Source organism: Phyllobates terribilis, unplaced genomic scaffold (assembly GCF_046119375.1).
Source record: "Phyllobates terribilis strain yellow unplaced genomic scaffold, ASM4611937v1 Scaffold_46__1_contigs__length_10046794, whole genome shotgun sequence".
NCBI lineage: Eukaryota > Metazoa > Chordata > Amphibia > Anura > Dendrobatidae > Phyllobates > Phyllobates terribilis.
In genome coordinates this window covers 7,159,344-7,176,228 of record NW_027362806.1, presented here as the reverse complement: position 1 = coordinate 7,176,228, position 16,885 = coordinate 7,159,344, and the positions used below count along the sequence as shown (strand labels likewise).

The window sequence follows — 16,885 nt, the reverse complement described above, 5'->3', positions numbered from 1 at the left end:
GTGTGGGCTGTGCATTATACTACATGTATGAGTATGGGCTGTGCATTATACTACATGTATGAGTGTGGGCTGTGCATTATACTACATGTATGGACTATGGGCTGTGCATTAAACTACATGTAAGAGTGTGGGCTGTGCATTATACTACACGTATGAGTATGGGCTGTGCATTATACTACATGTATGGACTATGGGCTGTGCAGTATACTACATGTATGGACTATGGGCTGTGCAGTATACTACATGTATGAGTGTGGGCTGTGCATTATACTACATGTATGGACTATGGGCTGTGCATTATACTACATGTAAGAGTGTGGGCTGTGCATTATACTACATGTATGACTGTGGGCTGTGCATTATACTACATGGATGACTATGGGCTGTGCATTATACTACATGTATGGACTATGGGCTGTGCAGTATACTACATGTATGAGTGTGGGCTGTGCATTATACTACATGTATGGACTATGGGCTGTGCATTATACTACACGTATGAGTATGGGCTGTGCATTATACTACATGTACGGACTATGGGCTGTGCATTATACTACATGTAAGAGTGTGGGCTGTGCATTATACTACATGTATGGACTATGGGCTGTGCAGTATACTACATGTATGAGTGTGGGCTGTGCATTATACTACATGTATGGACTATGGGCTGTGCATTACACTACATGTATGGACTATGGGCTGTGCAGTATACTACATGTACGGACTATGGGCTGTGCATTATACTACATGTATGGACTATGGGCTGTGCAGTATACTACATGTACGGACTATGGGCTGTGCATTATACTACATGTATGGACTATGGGCTGTGCATTACACTACATGTATGGACTATGGGCTGTGCAGTATACTACATGTACGGACTATGGGCTGTGCAGTATACTACATGTACGGACTATGGGCTGTGCATTATACTACATGGATGACTATGGGCTGTGTATTATACTACATGTATGAGTGTGGGCTCTGCATTATACTACATGTATGAGTATGGGCTGTGCATTATACTACATGTATGAGTGTAGGCTGTGCATTATACTACATATATGAGTGTAGGCTGTGCATTATACTACATCTATGAGTGTGGGCTGTGCATTATACTACATGTATGAGTGTGGGCTGTGCATTATACTACATGTATGGACTATGGGCTGTGCATTATACTACATGTGTGGACTATGGGCTGTGCATTATACTACATGTGTGGACTATGGGCTGTGCATTATACTACATGTATGAGTATGGGCTGTGCATTATACTACATGTATGGACTATGGGCTGTGCATTACACTACATGTATGGACTATGGGCTGTGCATTATACTACATGTATGGACTATGGGCTGTGCATTATACTACATGTATGGACTGTGCATTATACTACGTGTATGAGTATGGGCTGTGCATTACACTACATGTATGGACTATGGGCTGTGCATTATACTACATGTAAGATTGTGGGCTGTGCATTATACTACATGTATGGACTATGGGCTGTGCATTATACTACATGTAAGAGTGTGGGCTGTGCATTATACTACATGTAAGAGTGTGGGCTGTGCATTATACTACATGTACGGACTATGGGCTGTGCATTATACTACATGTATGAGTATGGGCTGTGCATTATACTACATGTAAGAGTGTGGGCTGTGCATTATACTACATGTATGGACTATGGGCTGTGCATTATACTACATGTAAGAGTGTGGGCTGTGCATTATACTACATGTATGACTGTGGGCTGTGCATTATACTACATGGATGACTATGGGCTGTGCATTATACTACATGTATGGACTATGGGCTGTGCAGTATACTACATGTATGAGTGTGGGCTGTGCATTATACTACATGTATGGACTATGGGCTGTGCATTATACTACACGTATGAGTATGGGCTGTGCATTATACTACATGTACGGACTATGGGCTGTGCATTATACTACATGTAAGAGTGTGGGCTGTGCATTATACTACATGTATGGACTATGGGCTGTGCAGTATACTACATGTATGAGTGTGGGCTGTGCATTATACTACATGTATGGACTATGGGCTGTGCATTACACTACATGTATGGACTATGGGCTGTGCAGTATACTACATGTACGGACTATGGGCTGTGCATTATACTACATGTATGGACTATGGGCTGTGCAGTATACTACATGTACGGACTATGGGCTGTGCATTATACTACATGTATGGACTATGGGCTGTGCATTACACTACATGTATGGACTATGGGCTGTGCAGTATACTACATGTACGGACTATGGGCTGTGCAGTATACTACATGTACGGACTATGGGCTGTGCATTATACTACATGGATGACTATGGGCTGTGTATTATACTACATGTATGAGTGTGGGCTCTGCATTATACTACATGTATGAGTATGGGCTGTGCATTATACTACATGTATGAGTGTAGGCTGTGCATTATACTACATATATGAGTGTAGGCTGTGCATTATACTACATCTATGAGTGTGGGCTGTGCATTATACTACATGTATGAGTGTGGGCTGTGCATTATACTACATGTATGGACTATGGGCTGTGCATTATACTACATGTGTGGACTATGGGCTGTGCATTATACTACATGTGTGGACTATGGGCTGTGCATTATACTACATGTATGAGTATGGGCTGTGCATTATACTACATGTATGGACTATGGGCTGTGCATTACACTACATGTATGGACTATGGGCTGTGCATTATACTACATGTATGGACTATGGGCTGTGCATTATACTACATGTATGGACTGTGCATTATACTACGTGTATGAGTATGGGCTGTGCATTACACTACATGTATGGACTATGGGCTGTGCATTATACTACATGTAAGATTGTGGGCTGTGCATTATACTACATGTATGGACTATGGGCTGTGCATTATACTACATGTAAGAGTGTGGGCTGTGCATTATACTACATGTAAGAGTGTGGGCTGTGCATTATACTACATGTACGGACTATGGGCTGTGCATTATACTACATGTATGAGTATGGGCTGTGCATTATACTACATGTAAGAGTGTGGGCTGTGCATTATACTACATGTATGGACTATGGGCTGTACATTATACTACATGTATGAGTGTGGGCTGTGCATTATACTACATGTAAGAGTGTGGGCTGTGCATTATACTACATGTATGGACTATGGGCTGTGCATTATACTACATGTATGGACTATGGGCTGTGCATTATACTACATGTATGGACTATGGGCTGTGCATTATACTAAATGGATGACTGTGGGCTGTGCATTATACTACATGTATGGACTATGGGCTGTGCATTATACTAAATGGATAACTGTGGGCTGTGCATTATACTACATGTATGGACTATGGGCTGTGCATTATACTACATGTATGGACTATGGGCTGTGCATTATACTAAATGGATGACTGTGGGCTGTGCATTATACTAAATGGATGACTGTGGGCTGTGCATTATACTACATGTATGGACTATGGGCTGTGCATTATACTACATGTATGGACTATGGGCTGTGCATTATACTACATGGATGACTATGGGCTGTGCATTATACTACATGTATGGACTGTGGGCTGTGCATTATACTACATGGATGACTGTGGGCTGTGCATTATACTACATGTATGGACTATGGGCTGTGCATTATACTACATGGATGACTGTGGGCTGTGCATTATACTACATGTATGGACTATGGGCTGTGCATTATACTACATGGATGACTATGGGCTGTGCATTATACTACATGTATGGACTGTGGGCTGTGCATTATACTACATGGATGACTGTGGGCTGTGCATTATACTACATGTATGGACTATGGGCTGTGCATTATACTACATGGATGACTGTGGGCTGTGCATTATACTACATGTATGAGTATGGGCTGTGCATTATACTACATGTACGGACTATGGGCTGTGCATTATACTACATGTACGGACTATGGGCTGTGCATTATACTACATGTATGAGTATGGGCTGTGCATTATACTACATGTATGACTATGGGCTGTGCATTATACTACATGTATGGACTATGGGCTGTGCATTATACTACATGTATGACTATGGGCTGTGCATTATACTACATGTATGACTATGGGCTGTGCATTATACTACATGTATGAGTATGGGCTGTGCATTATACTACATGTACGGACTATGGGCTGTGCATTATACTACATGTATGGACTATGGGCTGTGCATTATAATACATGGATGACTATGGGCTGTGCATTATACTACATGTATGGACTGTGGGCTGTGCATTATACTACATGGATGACTGTGGGCTGTGCATTATACTACATGTATGGACTATGGGCTGTGCATTATACTACATGGATGCCTATGAGCTGTGCATTATACTACATGGATGACTATAGGCTGTGCATTATACTACATGGATGCCTATGAGCTGTGCATTATACTACATGGATGACTATAGGCTGTGCATTATACTACATGGATGACTATGGGCTGTGCATTATACTACTTGGATGGCTATGGGCTGTGCATTAAACTACATGTATGGACTATGGGCTGTGCATTATACTACATGTATGGACTATGGGCTGTGCATTATAATACATGGATGACTATGGGCTGTGCATTATACTACATGTATGGACTGTGGGCTGTGCATTATACTACATGGATGACTGTGGGCTGTGCATTATACTACATGTATGGACTATGGGCTGTGCATTATACTACATGGATGCCTATGAGCTGTGCATTATACTACATGGATGACTATAGGCTGTGCATTATACTACATGTGTGGACTATGGGCTGTGCATTATACTACTTGGATGGCTATGGGCTGTGCATTAAACTACATGTGTGGACTATGGGCTGTGCATTATACTACATGTGTGGACTATGGGCTGTGCATTATACTACATGGATGACTGTGGGCTGTGCATTATACTACTTGGATGACTATGGGCTGTGCATTATACTACATGTATGGACTATGGGCTGTGCATTAAACTACATGTATGGACTATGGGCTGTGCATTAAACTACATGTATGGACTATGGGCTGTGCATTATACTACATGGATGACTGTGGGCTGTGCATTATACTACATGTATGGACTATGGGCTGTGCATTATACTACATGGATGACTATGGGCTGTGCATTATACTACATGGATGACTATGGGCTGTGCATTATACTACATGGATGACTATGGGCTGTGCATTATACTACATGGATGACTATAGGCTGTGCATTATACTACATGTATGAGTATGGGCTGTGCATTATACTACATGGATGACTATGGGCTGTGCATTATACTACATGGATGACTGTGGGCTGTGCATTATACTACATGTATGACTATGGGCTGTGCATTATACTACATGTATGACTATGGGCTGTACATTATACTACTTGGATGACTATGGGCTGTGCATTATACTACTTGGATGACTATGGGCTGTGCATTATACTACTTGGATGACTATGGGCTGTGCATTATACTACATGTATGGACTATGGGCTGTGCATTATACTATATGTGTGGACTATGCGCTGTGCACAGGGCCGGCGTCAGCACCAGGCGCACCCGGGCAAATGCCGGGGCCCTGAGCAGGCAGAGGGGCCCACTGGCGGTCACGCACCCCGCTGGGCTATGGGCGGAGGAGAGCGGTGTCAGCGCCCGCCCTTCTCCGCCGCTTGCTCAGGGCCCCGGCAGCTGGATACTTACCTCTCCCCGTGCCTCCGCAGATCAGCTGTCTTCCTGCTCTGCGCCCCCTGTGACGTCTCAGGTCAGAGGGCGCGGTGACGCCTTTACACCGCGCCCTCCCCTGAGCCGTCACAGGGAGCACTGAGCGGGAAGACGCTGACAACGCTGGAGTTCGGACCCGAGCAGCGGGCAGCAGGTGAGGAGAAGGGAGGTGAGTATTTGATTTTTTTTTTTTAATGTATGGAGGCATGGGGCATTATAAAGAGGGGAGGGGGTGGCATCCTGCATGGGGCATTATAAAGAGGGGGGGGGGGGATTCCTGCATGGGGCATTATAAAGAGGGGAGGGGGTGGCATCCTGCATGGGGCATTATAAAGAGGGGGGGGATTCCTGCTTGGGGCATTATAATGAGGAGGGGTGACAGCCTGCATGGGGCATTATAAGGTGGGAACCAGCCTGCATGGGGCATTATAAGGTGGGGAACAGCCTGCATGGGGCATTATAAAGAGAGTGGGGGACATCCTGCATGGGGCATAATAAAGAGGGGGGGGCATCCTGCATGGAGCATTATAAAGAGGAGGGGTGACAGCCTGCATGGGACATTATAAAGGGGGGGGGGCAGCCTGTATGGGGCATTATGTGGGGGGTAACAGCCTGCATGGAGCATTAAAAGGGGGGGGGGCCTGTATGGGGCATTATGTGGGGGGGGGGGGACAGCCTGCATGGAGCATTACAAGGGGGGGGCAGCCTGTATGGGGCATTATGTGGGGGGTAACAGCCTGCATGGAGCATTAAAAGGGGGGGCCTGTATGGGGCATTATGTGGAGGGACAGCCTGCATGGAGCATTATAAGGGGGGGGCAGCCTGTATGGGGCATTATGTGGGGGGTAACAGCCTGCATGGAGCACTAAAAGGGGGGGGCCTGTATGGGGCATTATGTGGGGGGTAACAGCCTGCATGGAGCATTATAAGGGGGGGGGGGACAGCCTGTATGGGGCATTATGTGGGGGGTAACAGCCTGCATGCAGCATTATATGGGGGCCAGTATCCTGTATGGAGCGTTATAAGGGGACCGGTATCCTGTATGGAGCGTTATAAGGGGGCCAGTATCCTGTATGGAGTTTTATAAGGGGGCCAGTATCCTGCATGGAGCTTTATAAGGGGACCAGTATCCTGTATGGAGCGTTATATGGGGACCAGTATTCTGTATGGAGCCTTATATGGGGGCCAGTATTCCGTATGGAGCCTTATATGGAAGCCAGTATTCCGTATGGAGCCTCATATGGGGGCCAGTATTCCGTATGGAGCCTTATATGGGGGCCAGTATTCCGTATGGAGCCTTATATGGGGGCCAGTATTCTGTATGGAGCCTTATATGGGGGCCAGTATTCCTTATGGAGCCTTATATGGGGGCCAGTATTCCATATGGAGCCTTATATAGGGGCCAGTATTCCATATGGAGCCTTATATGGGGGCCAGTATTCCGTATGGAGCCTTATATGGGGGTCAGTATTCCGTATGGGGCCTTATATGGGGGCCAGTATTCCTTATGGGGCCTTATATGGGGGCCAGTATTCTGTATGGGGTCTTATATGGGGGCCAGTATTCCGTATGGGGCCTTATATGGGGGCAAGTATTCCGTATGGGGCCTTATATGGGGGCCAGTATTCCGTATGAAGCGTTATATGGGGGCCAGTATTCCGTATGGGCGTTATATGGGGGCCAGTATTCTGTGTGGAGCGATTCACCGGTTTCTGAGCTATTGTGGAATTTACAATAGATATCACTCAAGTAATGTAAGAAGTGAAATCTTTGCATTGTACTATATATATATATATATTTCTCTGCGGTATCTCTGCATCATGAATCGTGGTATGTATTAAAGGGGCCCACTGAGACTCTTTCGCCCGGGGCCCAAAAAAACCTGGAGCCGGCCCTGGCTGTGCATTATACTACATGTATGAGTATGGGCTGTGCATTGTACTACATGTATGACTGTGGGCTGTGCATTATACTACATGTATGAGTATGGGCTGTGCATTATACTACATGTATGACTATGGGCTGTGCATTATACTACATGTATGACTATGGGCTGTGCATTATACTACATGTATGAGTATGGGCTGTGCATTATACTACATGGATGACTATGGGCTGTGCATTATACTACATGTAAGAGTGTGGGCTGTGCATTATACTACATGTATGAGTGTGGGCTGTGCATTATACTACATGTATGAGTATGGGCTGTGCATTATACTACATGGATGACTATGGGCTGTGCATTATACTACATGTATGAGTGTGGGCTGTGCATTATACTACATGTATGAGTATGGGCTGTGCATTGTACTACATGTATGACTGTGGGCTGTGCATTATACTACATGTATGAGTATGGGCTGTGCATTATACTACATGGATGACTATGGGCTGTGCATTATACTACATGTAAGAGTGTGGGCTGTGCATTATACTACATGGATGACTATGGGCTGTGCATTATACTACATGTATGGACTATGGGCTGTGGATTATACTACATGTATGGACTATGGGCTGTGCATTATACTACATGTATGGACTATGGGCTGTGCATTATACTACATGTATGGACTATGGGCTGTGCATTATACTACATGTAAGAGTATGGGCTGTGCATTACACTACATGTATGAGTATGGGTTGTGCATTATACTACATGTATGACTATGGGCTGTGCATTATACTACATGTATGAGTATGGGCTGTGCATTATACTACATGTATGAGTATGGGCTGTGCATTATACTACATGTATGGACTATGGGCTGTGCATTATACTACATGTAAGAGTATGGGCTGTGCATTACACTACATGTATGACTATGGGCTGTGCATTATACTACATGTATGAGTATGGGCTGTGCATTATACTACATGTATGAGTATGGGCTGTGCATTATACTACATGTATGGACTATGGGCTGTGCATTATACTACATGGATGAGTATGGGTTGTGCATTATACTACATGTATGACTATGGGCTGTGCATTATACTACATGTACAGACTATGGGCTGTGCATTATACTACATGGATGGACTATGGGCTGTGCATTATACTACATGGATGACTGTGGGCTGTGCATTATACTACATGTATGGACTATGGGCTGTGCATTATACTACATGTATGGACTATGGGCTGTGCATTATACTACATGTAAGAGTATGGGCTGTGCATTACACTACATGTATGAGTATGGGTTGTGCATTATACTACATGTATGACTATGGGCTGTGCATTATACTACATGTACAGACTATGGGCTGTGCATTATACTACATGGATGGACTATGGGCTGTGCATTATACTACATGTAAGAGTGTGGGCTGTGCATTATACTACATGTATGGACTATGGGCTGTGCATTATACTACATGTATGGACTATGGGTTGTGCATTATACTACATGGATGACTGTGGGCTGTGCATTACACTACATGTATGGACTATGGGCTGTGCATTATACTACATGTATGGACTATGGGCTGTGCATTAGACTACATGTATGGACTATGGGCTGTGCATTATACTACATGTATGAGTGTGGGCTGTGCATTATACTACATGTATGGACTATGGGCTGTGCATTATACTACATGTATGGACTATGGGCTGTGCATTATACTACATGTATGAGTATGGGCTGTGCATTATACTACATGTATGAGTATGGGCTGTGCATTATACTACATGGATGACTATGGGCTGTGCATTATACTACATGTATGAGTATGGGCTGTGCATTACACTACATGTATGAGTGTGGGCTGTGCATTATACTACATGTATGAGTATGGGCTGTGCATTATACTACATGTATGAGTGTGGGCTGTGCATTATACTACATGTATGGACTATGGGCTGTGCATTAAACTACATGTAAGAGTGTGGGCTGTGCATTATACTACACGTATGAGTATGGGCTGTGCATTATACTACATGTACGGACTATGGGCTGTGCATAACACTACATGTATGGACTATGGGCTGTGCAGTATACTACATGTATGGACTATGGGCTGTGCAGTATACTACATGTATGAGTGTGGGCTGTGCATTATACTACATGTATGGACTATGGGCTGTGCATTATACTACATGTAAGAGTGTGGGCTGTGCATTATACTACATGTATGACTGTGGGCTGTGCATTATACTACATGGATGACTATGGGCTGTGCATTATACTACATGTATGGACTATGGGCTGTGCAGTATACTACATGTATGAGTGTGGGCTGTGCATTATACTACATGTATGAGTATGGGCTGTGCATTGTACTACATGTATGACTGTGGGCTGTGCATTATACTACATGTATGAGTATGGGCTGTGCATTATACTACATGGATGACTATGGGCTGTGCATTATACTACATGTAAGAGTGTGGGCTGTGCATTATACTACATGGATGACTATGGGCTGTGCATTATACTACATGTATGGACTATGGGCTGTGGATTATACTACATGTATGGACTATGGGCTGTGCATTATACTACATGTATGAGTATGGGCTGTGCATTATACTACATGTATGGACTATGGGCTGTGCATTATACTACATGGATGACTATGGGCTGTGCATTATACTACATGTAAGAGTGTGGGCTGTGCATTATACTACATGTATGACTATGAGCTGTGCATTATACTACATGTATGGACTATGGGCTGTGCATTATACTACATGTATGAGTATGGGCTGTGCATTATACTATATGTGTGGACTATGTGCTGTGCATTATACTACATGTATGAGTGTGGGCTGTGCATTATACTACATGTATGACTATGGGCTGTGCATTATACTACATGTAAGAGTGTGGGCTGTGCATTACACTACATGTATGGACTATGGGCTGTGCATTATACTACATATATGGACTATGGGCTGTGCATTGTACTACATGTGTGGACTATGGGCTGTGCATTGTACTACATGTACGGACTGTGGGCTGTGCATTATACTACATGTACGGACTGTGGGCTGTGCATTATACTGTATGGAGGATTATGGGGAGCGTTTTATACTTCGGTTATGGGGCCCCATCACTTCTATGTTCGCCCCTGGTGAGTGTAATAGTTTATTTTTTTTCCATACACTAAAGAACAGAGGCAGAACGGGGGATATATACTAGGTTGAGGCCCAGGATAAGGGACATACATATACAGGGGGTACGGGAAGTATTCAGACCCCTTTAAATTTTTCACTCTTTTTTTTTTCCAACATCATTTTTATTTGATTTTTCAAAACATAAATACATAACATACATCTAATCTGGTACATAGAGAGGTCAGAGTGCCCGTACGCAGACTGGGTCTATAACAACTCTATTCACATATTTAATTGGTATAACAGTACATTTTTCACTCTTTGTTTCATTGCAGCCATTTGGTAAATTCTAAAAAGTTCATTTTTTTCTCATTAAAGTACACTCTGCACCCCATCTTGACTGAAAAAAAAAACAGAAATGTAGAAATTTTTGCAAATTTATTAAAAAAGAAAAACTGAAATATCACATGGTCATAAGTATTCAGACCCTTTGCTCAGTATTGAGTAGAAGCCCCCTTTTGAGCTAGTACAGCCATGAGTCTACTTGGGAATGATGAAACAAGTTTTTCACACCTGGATTTGGGTTCCTCTGACATTCTTCCTTGCAGATCCTCTCCAGTTCCATCAGGTTGGATGGTGAACGTTGGTGGACAGCCATTTTCAGGTCTCTCCAGAGATGCTCAATTGGGTTTAGGTCAGGGTTCTGGTTGGGCCAGTCAAGAATGGTCACAGAGTTGTTCTGAAGCCACTCCTTTGTTATTTTAGCTGTGTGCTTAGGTTCATTGTCTTGTTGGTGTAACATACCTGGTGGCGTTCTTGCATAGTGCTCCATCCCCCACTATGCAAGATCGCAAACTTTATCACCAGTCCAGTCTGCTAGCCTGGCTTCCCTCCATGCGGTCTGCTTGCCTCTGTTCTGGCTGCTTAGGGCGGCGGCCCGATTACTTCCTGCTTCTTGTAGCTGCTGCGGGCACACCCCTAATGCGTCCTCAGCCTATTGCTATCCGTCATTGGATATTTAAACCAGCTCCACTCTGGAGCCGATGCCTGAGCATCTCGTTCCTTTAGAGGGCTTCTTGCCTCTGTTGTGCCAGATCCTGTCTGAACTATCTCCTAGTCTGTTGTCTGTCTGCCTTCCTGGAGGCTGTATTTCCAGGCCAGTCTGAACACGCTCCTAGCCTGTTCGTCCCGCCTTCTAGGGGCCGCATACCTAGATCTGTTATCTGTGTTTTCTTGCCTGTCTGTCCGCCTTCCTGGAGGCTGTATTTCCAGGCCAGTCTGAACACGCTCCTAGCCTGTTCTTCCGCCTTCTAGGGGCTGCATTCCTAGACCTGCTCCTGTATCTTGCTGTTGTGCCTGTTCCTGTCAGTATTCTCTCCTAGCCTTTTTCCTGTTTTGTCTCTATGTCCGTCCCTTCCCTTTTCCTGCATTGTCTGAACCCGCACCTAACTCCTACTCGTTGTCTCTGTACTTCTGTTTGAGTTTTGTTTCCACTCGCTACTTCTTAGCAAGTACCTTGTGTGTATCTGGTTCTGCTTGTCCCTTTTCCCTTCCTCCGTATCTTCCTGTATTTTCCAGTCTGTTCCATGTGAACAAAGCCCTGTCCTCTCTGCTTTGTTCACCGCACTTGCGGTTTCTCTCTGCTCTGACTTGCCCACCGCTCCGGCGGCTTCTCTCTGCTCTTACTTGTCCACCGCTTCGAGGGTTTCTCTCTGCTCTGACTTGCCCACCGCTCCGGCGGTTCCTTCCTGCTCTGCCTTGCTCACCGCTCCGGCGGTTCCTCTCTGCTCTGCCTTGTCCACCGCACCTGCGATTTAGTTGTACTCTGCTTTGTTCACCGCTCCTGCGGTTTCCGCTCTGCTCTGCCCTGCTCACCGCTCCGGCGGTTCCTTCCTGCTCCGCCTTGCTCACCGCTCCGGCGGTTCCTCTCTGTTCTGCCTTGTCCACCCCTCCTGCGGTTTAGTTCTGCTCTGCTTTGTTCACCGCTCCTGCAGTTTCCGCTCTGCCTTGCTCACCGCTCAGGCGGTTTCGCTCTGCTCCGCTCTTGCTCACCGCTCCAGACGGTCTCGCCCTGCTCTGCCTTTGCTCACCGCTCCAGGCAGCCTTGCTCTGCTCTGCCTTTGCTCACCGCTCCAGGCGGCCTCGCTCTGCTCTGCCTTTGCTCACCGCTCCAGGCGGCCTCGCTCTGCTCTGCCTTTGCTCACCGCTCCAGGCGGTCTCGCTCTGCTCTGCCTTTGCTCACCGTTCCAGGCGGTCTCGTCATGCTCTGCTCTCGCTCACCGCTCCAGGCGGTCTCGCCCTGCTCTGCTCTTGCTCACCGCTCCAGGCGGTCTCACCCTGCTTTGCTCTTGCTCACCGCTCTGGCGGCCTCGCTCTGCTCTGCTTGTCTACCGCATCTGCGGTTCTGTTCCTGAGTTCCAGTCTGTATTGGACCTTATCCCATCTGTGCTCCAACCTGCTAGTGCCTTCCTGTCTGCACTCCAGCCATGTTAGCCTGTACCCCCTACCAGCATACCAGTCGTGCTTACCAGTACCCGCCTGCCTACCAGTCGTGCCTGCCTATACCCACCAGTCAGTGTGCCAGCCGAACCTGCCTGTTCCTGTATTCCCCGGTGTGGGCCAACAGCCGTGTCCGGGGTCTGACCTGGAGTAGCACCTGGTCCCTCTGCTCGGTTCCTCCCTGGTGCACAGGCGTCGTTAGCCGTCGTGCGACCTTGGTCGGATCGGGCAGATACTTAGTTACGCCCCTCCAGGCACTATCCGGTTCATGGTCCAGTGGGATCACCAAACACGCACACGCCAGTCAGTCCGGGTGTGCGCATAACAGTTGGAAGGTGAACCTTCGGCCAAGTCTGAGGTCCAGAGCACTCTGGAAGAGGTTTTCATCCAGGATATCTCTGTACTTGGCCGCATTCATGTTTCCTTCAATTGCAACCAGCCGTCCTGTCCCTGCAGCTGAAAAACACCCCCATAGCATGATGCTGCCACCACCATGTTTCACTGTTGGGATTATATTGGGCAGGTGATGAGCAGTGTCTGGTTTTCTCCACACATACCGCTTAGAATTATCACCAAAAAGTTCTATCTTCGTCTCATCAGACCAGAGAATCTTATTTCTCATAGTCTGGGAGTCCTTCATGTATTTTTGAGCAAACTCTATGCGGGCTTTCATATGTCTTGCACTGAGGAGAGGCTTCCATCGGGCCACTCTACCATAAAGGCCCAACTGGTGGAGGGCTGCAGTGATAGTTGACTTTGTGGAACTTTCTCCCATCTGCCTACTGCATCTCTGGAGCTCAGCCACAGTGATCTTGGGGTTCTTCTTTACCTCGCTCACCAAGGCTCTTCTCCCTTGATTTCTCAGTTTGGCTGGACGGCCAGGACTAGGAAAACTTCAGGTGGTCCCAAACTTCTTCCATTTAATGATTTATAGTGCTTATTCTGTATTGTCTGTATAAGTCCCGCCTAAAAATTTGTAAAGTGCCGCGGAATATGTTGGCGCTATAAAAATAAAAATTATAATTATTATTATGGAGGCCACTGTGCTCTTAGGAATCTTGAGTAATTCAGAAATTGTTTTGTAACCTTGGCCAGATCTGTGTCTTGCCACAATTCCGTCTCTGAGCTCCTTGGGCAGTTCCTTTGAGTTCATGATTCTCACTTGGTCTGACATGCACTGTGAGCTGTGAGGTCTTATATAGACAGGTGTGCGCCTTTCCAAATCAAGTCCTATCAGTTTAATTAAACACAGCTGGACTCCAATGAAGGAGTAGAACCATCTCAAGGAGGATCACAAGGAAATGGACAGAATGTGACTTAAATATGAGTGTCTGAGCAAAGGGTCTGAATACTTATGACCATGTGATATTTCAGTTTTTCTTTTTTAATAAATTTGCAAAAATTTCTACATTTCTGTTTTTCTTCAGTGAAGATGGGGTGCAGAGTGGACTTTAATGAGAAAAAAAATGAACTTTTTAGAATTTACCAAATGGCTGCAATGAAACAAAGAGTGAAAAATTTACAGGGGTCTGAATACTTTCCGTACCCACAGTATATATCAGGATGGGGGGTGGTCGAAATCTCACAACGGGTCCCATCAGACCCTAGTTATGCCTCTGATTGTACTGTGTGGGGGGGATGGCGGTACTATGGGGCCATTACACTGTGTGGGGGCATCATACATCCTGCATAAGGGGCATAATGGGGACATTACACTGTGTGGGGGCATCATACATCCTGCATAAGGGGCATTACACTGTGTGGGGGCATCATACATCCTGCATAAGGGGCATAATGGGGGCATTACACTGTGGGGGGCATCATACATCCTGCATAAGGGGCATAATGGGAGCATTACACTGTGTGGGGGCATCATACATCCTGCATAAGGGGCATAATGGGGGCATTACACTGTGTGGGGGCATCATACATCCTGCATAAGGGGCATAATGGGGGCATTACACTGTGGGGGGCATCATACATCCTGCATAAGGGGCATAATGGGGGCATTACACTGTGTGGGGGCATCATACATCCTGCATAAGGGGCATAATGGCGGCATTACACTGTGGGGGCATCATACATCCTGTATAAGGGGTATAATGGGGGCATTACACTGTGTGGGGGCATCATACATCCTGCATAAGGGGCATAATGGGAGCATTACACTGTGTGGGGGGCATCATACATCCTGTATAAGGGGCATAATGGGGGCATTACACTGTGGGGTCCTGTACTATGAGAACAATACGTTTCCCCCCTTCCTGTCTCCATAGTTGGGTCGTATGTATCTATTACAGGAAACAGAACAGAAACCTTAAGATTCTTATAAAGGGGCAACACAAGACCCCCAAAAGAGCCTCCGTGCTGAAGGGGTTAATGCCCCCTGCGCCCAGTAATGGGGGCTCCACATACCTCCACCTGCAGAGCCGCCACCACATATATGGCTGTTGTGTGCGCACAGGACCTGTGATGAGGTCACAGGAGGGGAGGAGTCAGGGGTCACATGATCAGGGGCCTCAGTGGATGCAGGACTCTGCTGTGCTGGTTGTCATGGTGATGGATGAGCTGAAGTTTATGTGTGGGGTCAGGAGGGGTTTACAGTGTGGATGTAGCAGAGCCGTGTGTGTACGAGGTGTACGGAGCGGAGCCGCGTGTGTACGAGGTGTACGGAGCGGAGTCGGGTGTGTACGAGGTGTACGGAGCAGAGCTGCGTGTGTACGAGGTGTACGGAGCAGAGCCGCGCGTGTACGAGGTGTACGGAGCAGAGCCGCGCGTGTACGAGGTGTACGGAGCAGAGCCGCGTGTGTACGAGGTGTACGGAGCGGAGCCGCGTGTGTACGAGGTGTACGGAGCGGAGCCGCGTGTGTACGAGGTGTACGGAGCGGAGCCGCGTGTGTACGAGGTGTACGGAGCGGAGCCGCGTGTGTACGAGGCGTACGGAGCGGATCCGCGCGTGTACGAGGCGTACGGAGCAGAGCCGCGCGTGTACGAGGCGTACGGAGCAGAGCCGCGCTTGTACGAGGTGTACGGAGCAGAGCCGCGTGTGTACGAGGTGTACGGAGCAGAGCCGCGTGTGTACGAGGTGTACGGAGCAGAGCCGCGTGTGTACGAGGTGTACGGAGCGGAGCCGCGTGTGTACGAGGTGTACGGAGCAGAGCCGCGTGTGTACGAGGTGTACGGAGCAGAGCCGCGTGTACGAGGTGTACGGAGCAGAGCCGCGTGTGTACGAGGTGTACGGAGCAGAGCCGCGTGTGTACGAGGTGTACGGAGCAGAGCCGCGTGTGTACGAGGTGTACGGAGCAGAGCCGCGCGTGTACGAGGTGTACGGAGCAGAGCCGCGCGTGTACGAGGTGTACGGAGCAGAGCCGCGCGTGTACGAGGTGTACGGAGCAGAGCCGCGCGTGTACGAGGTGTACGGAGCGGAGCCGCGCGTGTACGAGGTGTACGGAGCGGAGCCGCGCGTGTACGAGGTGTACGGAGAGGAGCCGCGCGTGTACGAGGTGTACGGAGCGGAGCCGCGTGT

At 47.0% G+C, this 16,885-nt stretch overlaps 1 protein-coding gene across 1 annotated transcript in view; it reads right to left on the bottom strand.

The window, feature by feature from the left end:
* Window positions 1-15,833, bottom strand: part of LOC141191470 (uncharacterized) — a 28,086-nt gene extending 12,253 nt beyond the window's left edge. Inside the window, exon 1 of the mRNA XM_073661372.1 lies at window positions 15,775-15,833. Coding sequence (XP_073517473.1) covers window positions 15,775-15,800 — 26 coding nt within the window. The 5' untranslated portion in view covers window positions 15,801-15,833. The remainder of the gene's footprint in view (window positions 1-15,774) is intronic.
* Window positions 15,834-16,885: the final 1,052 nt, after the last annotated feature.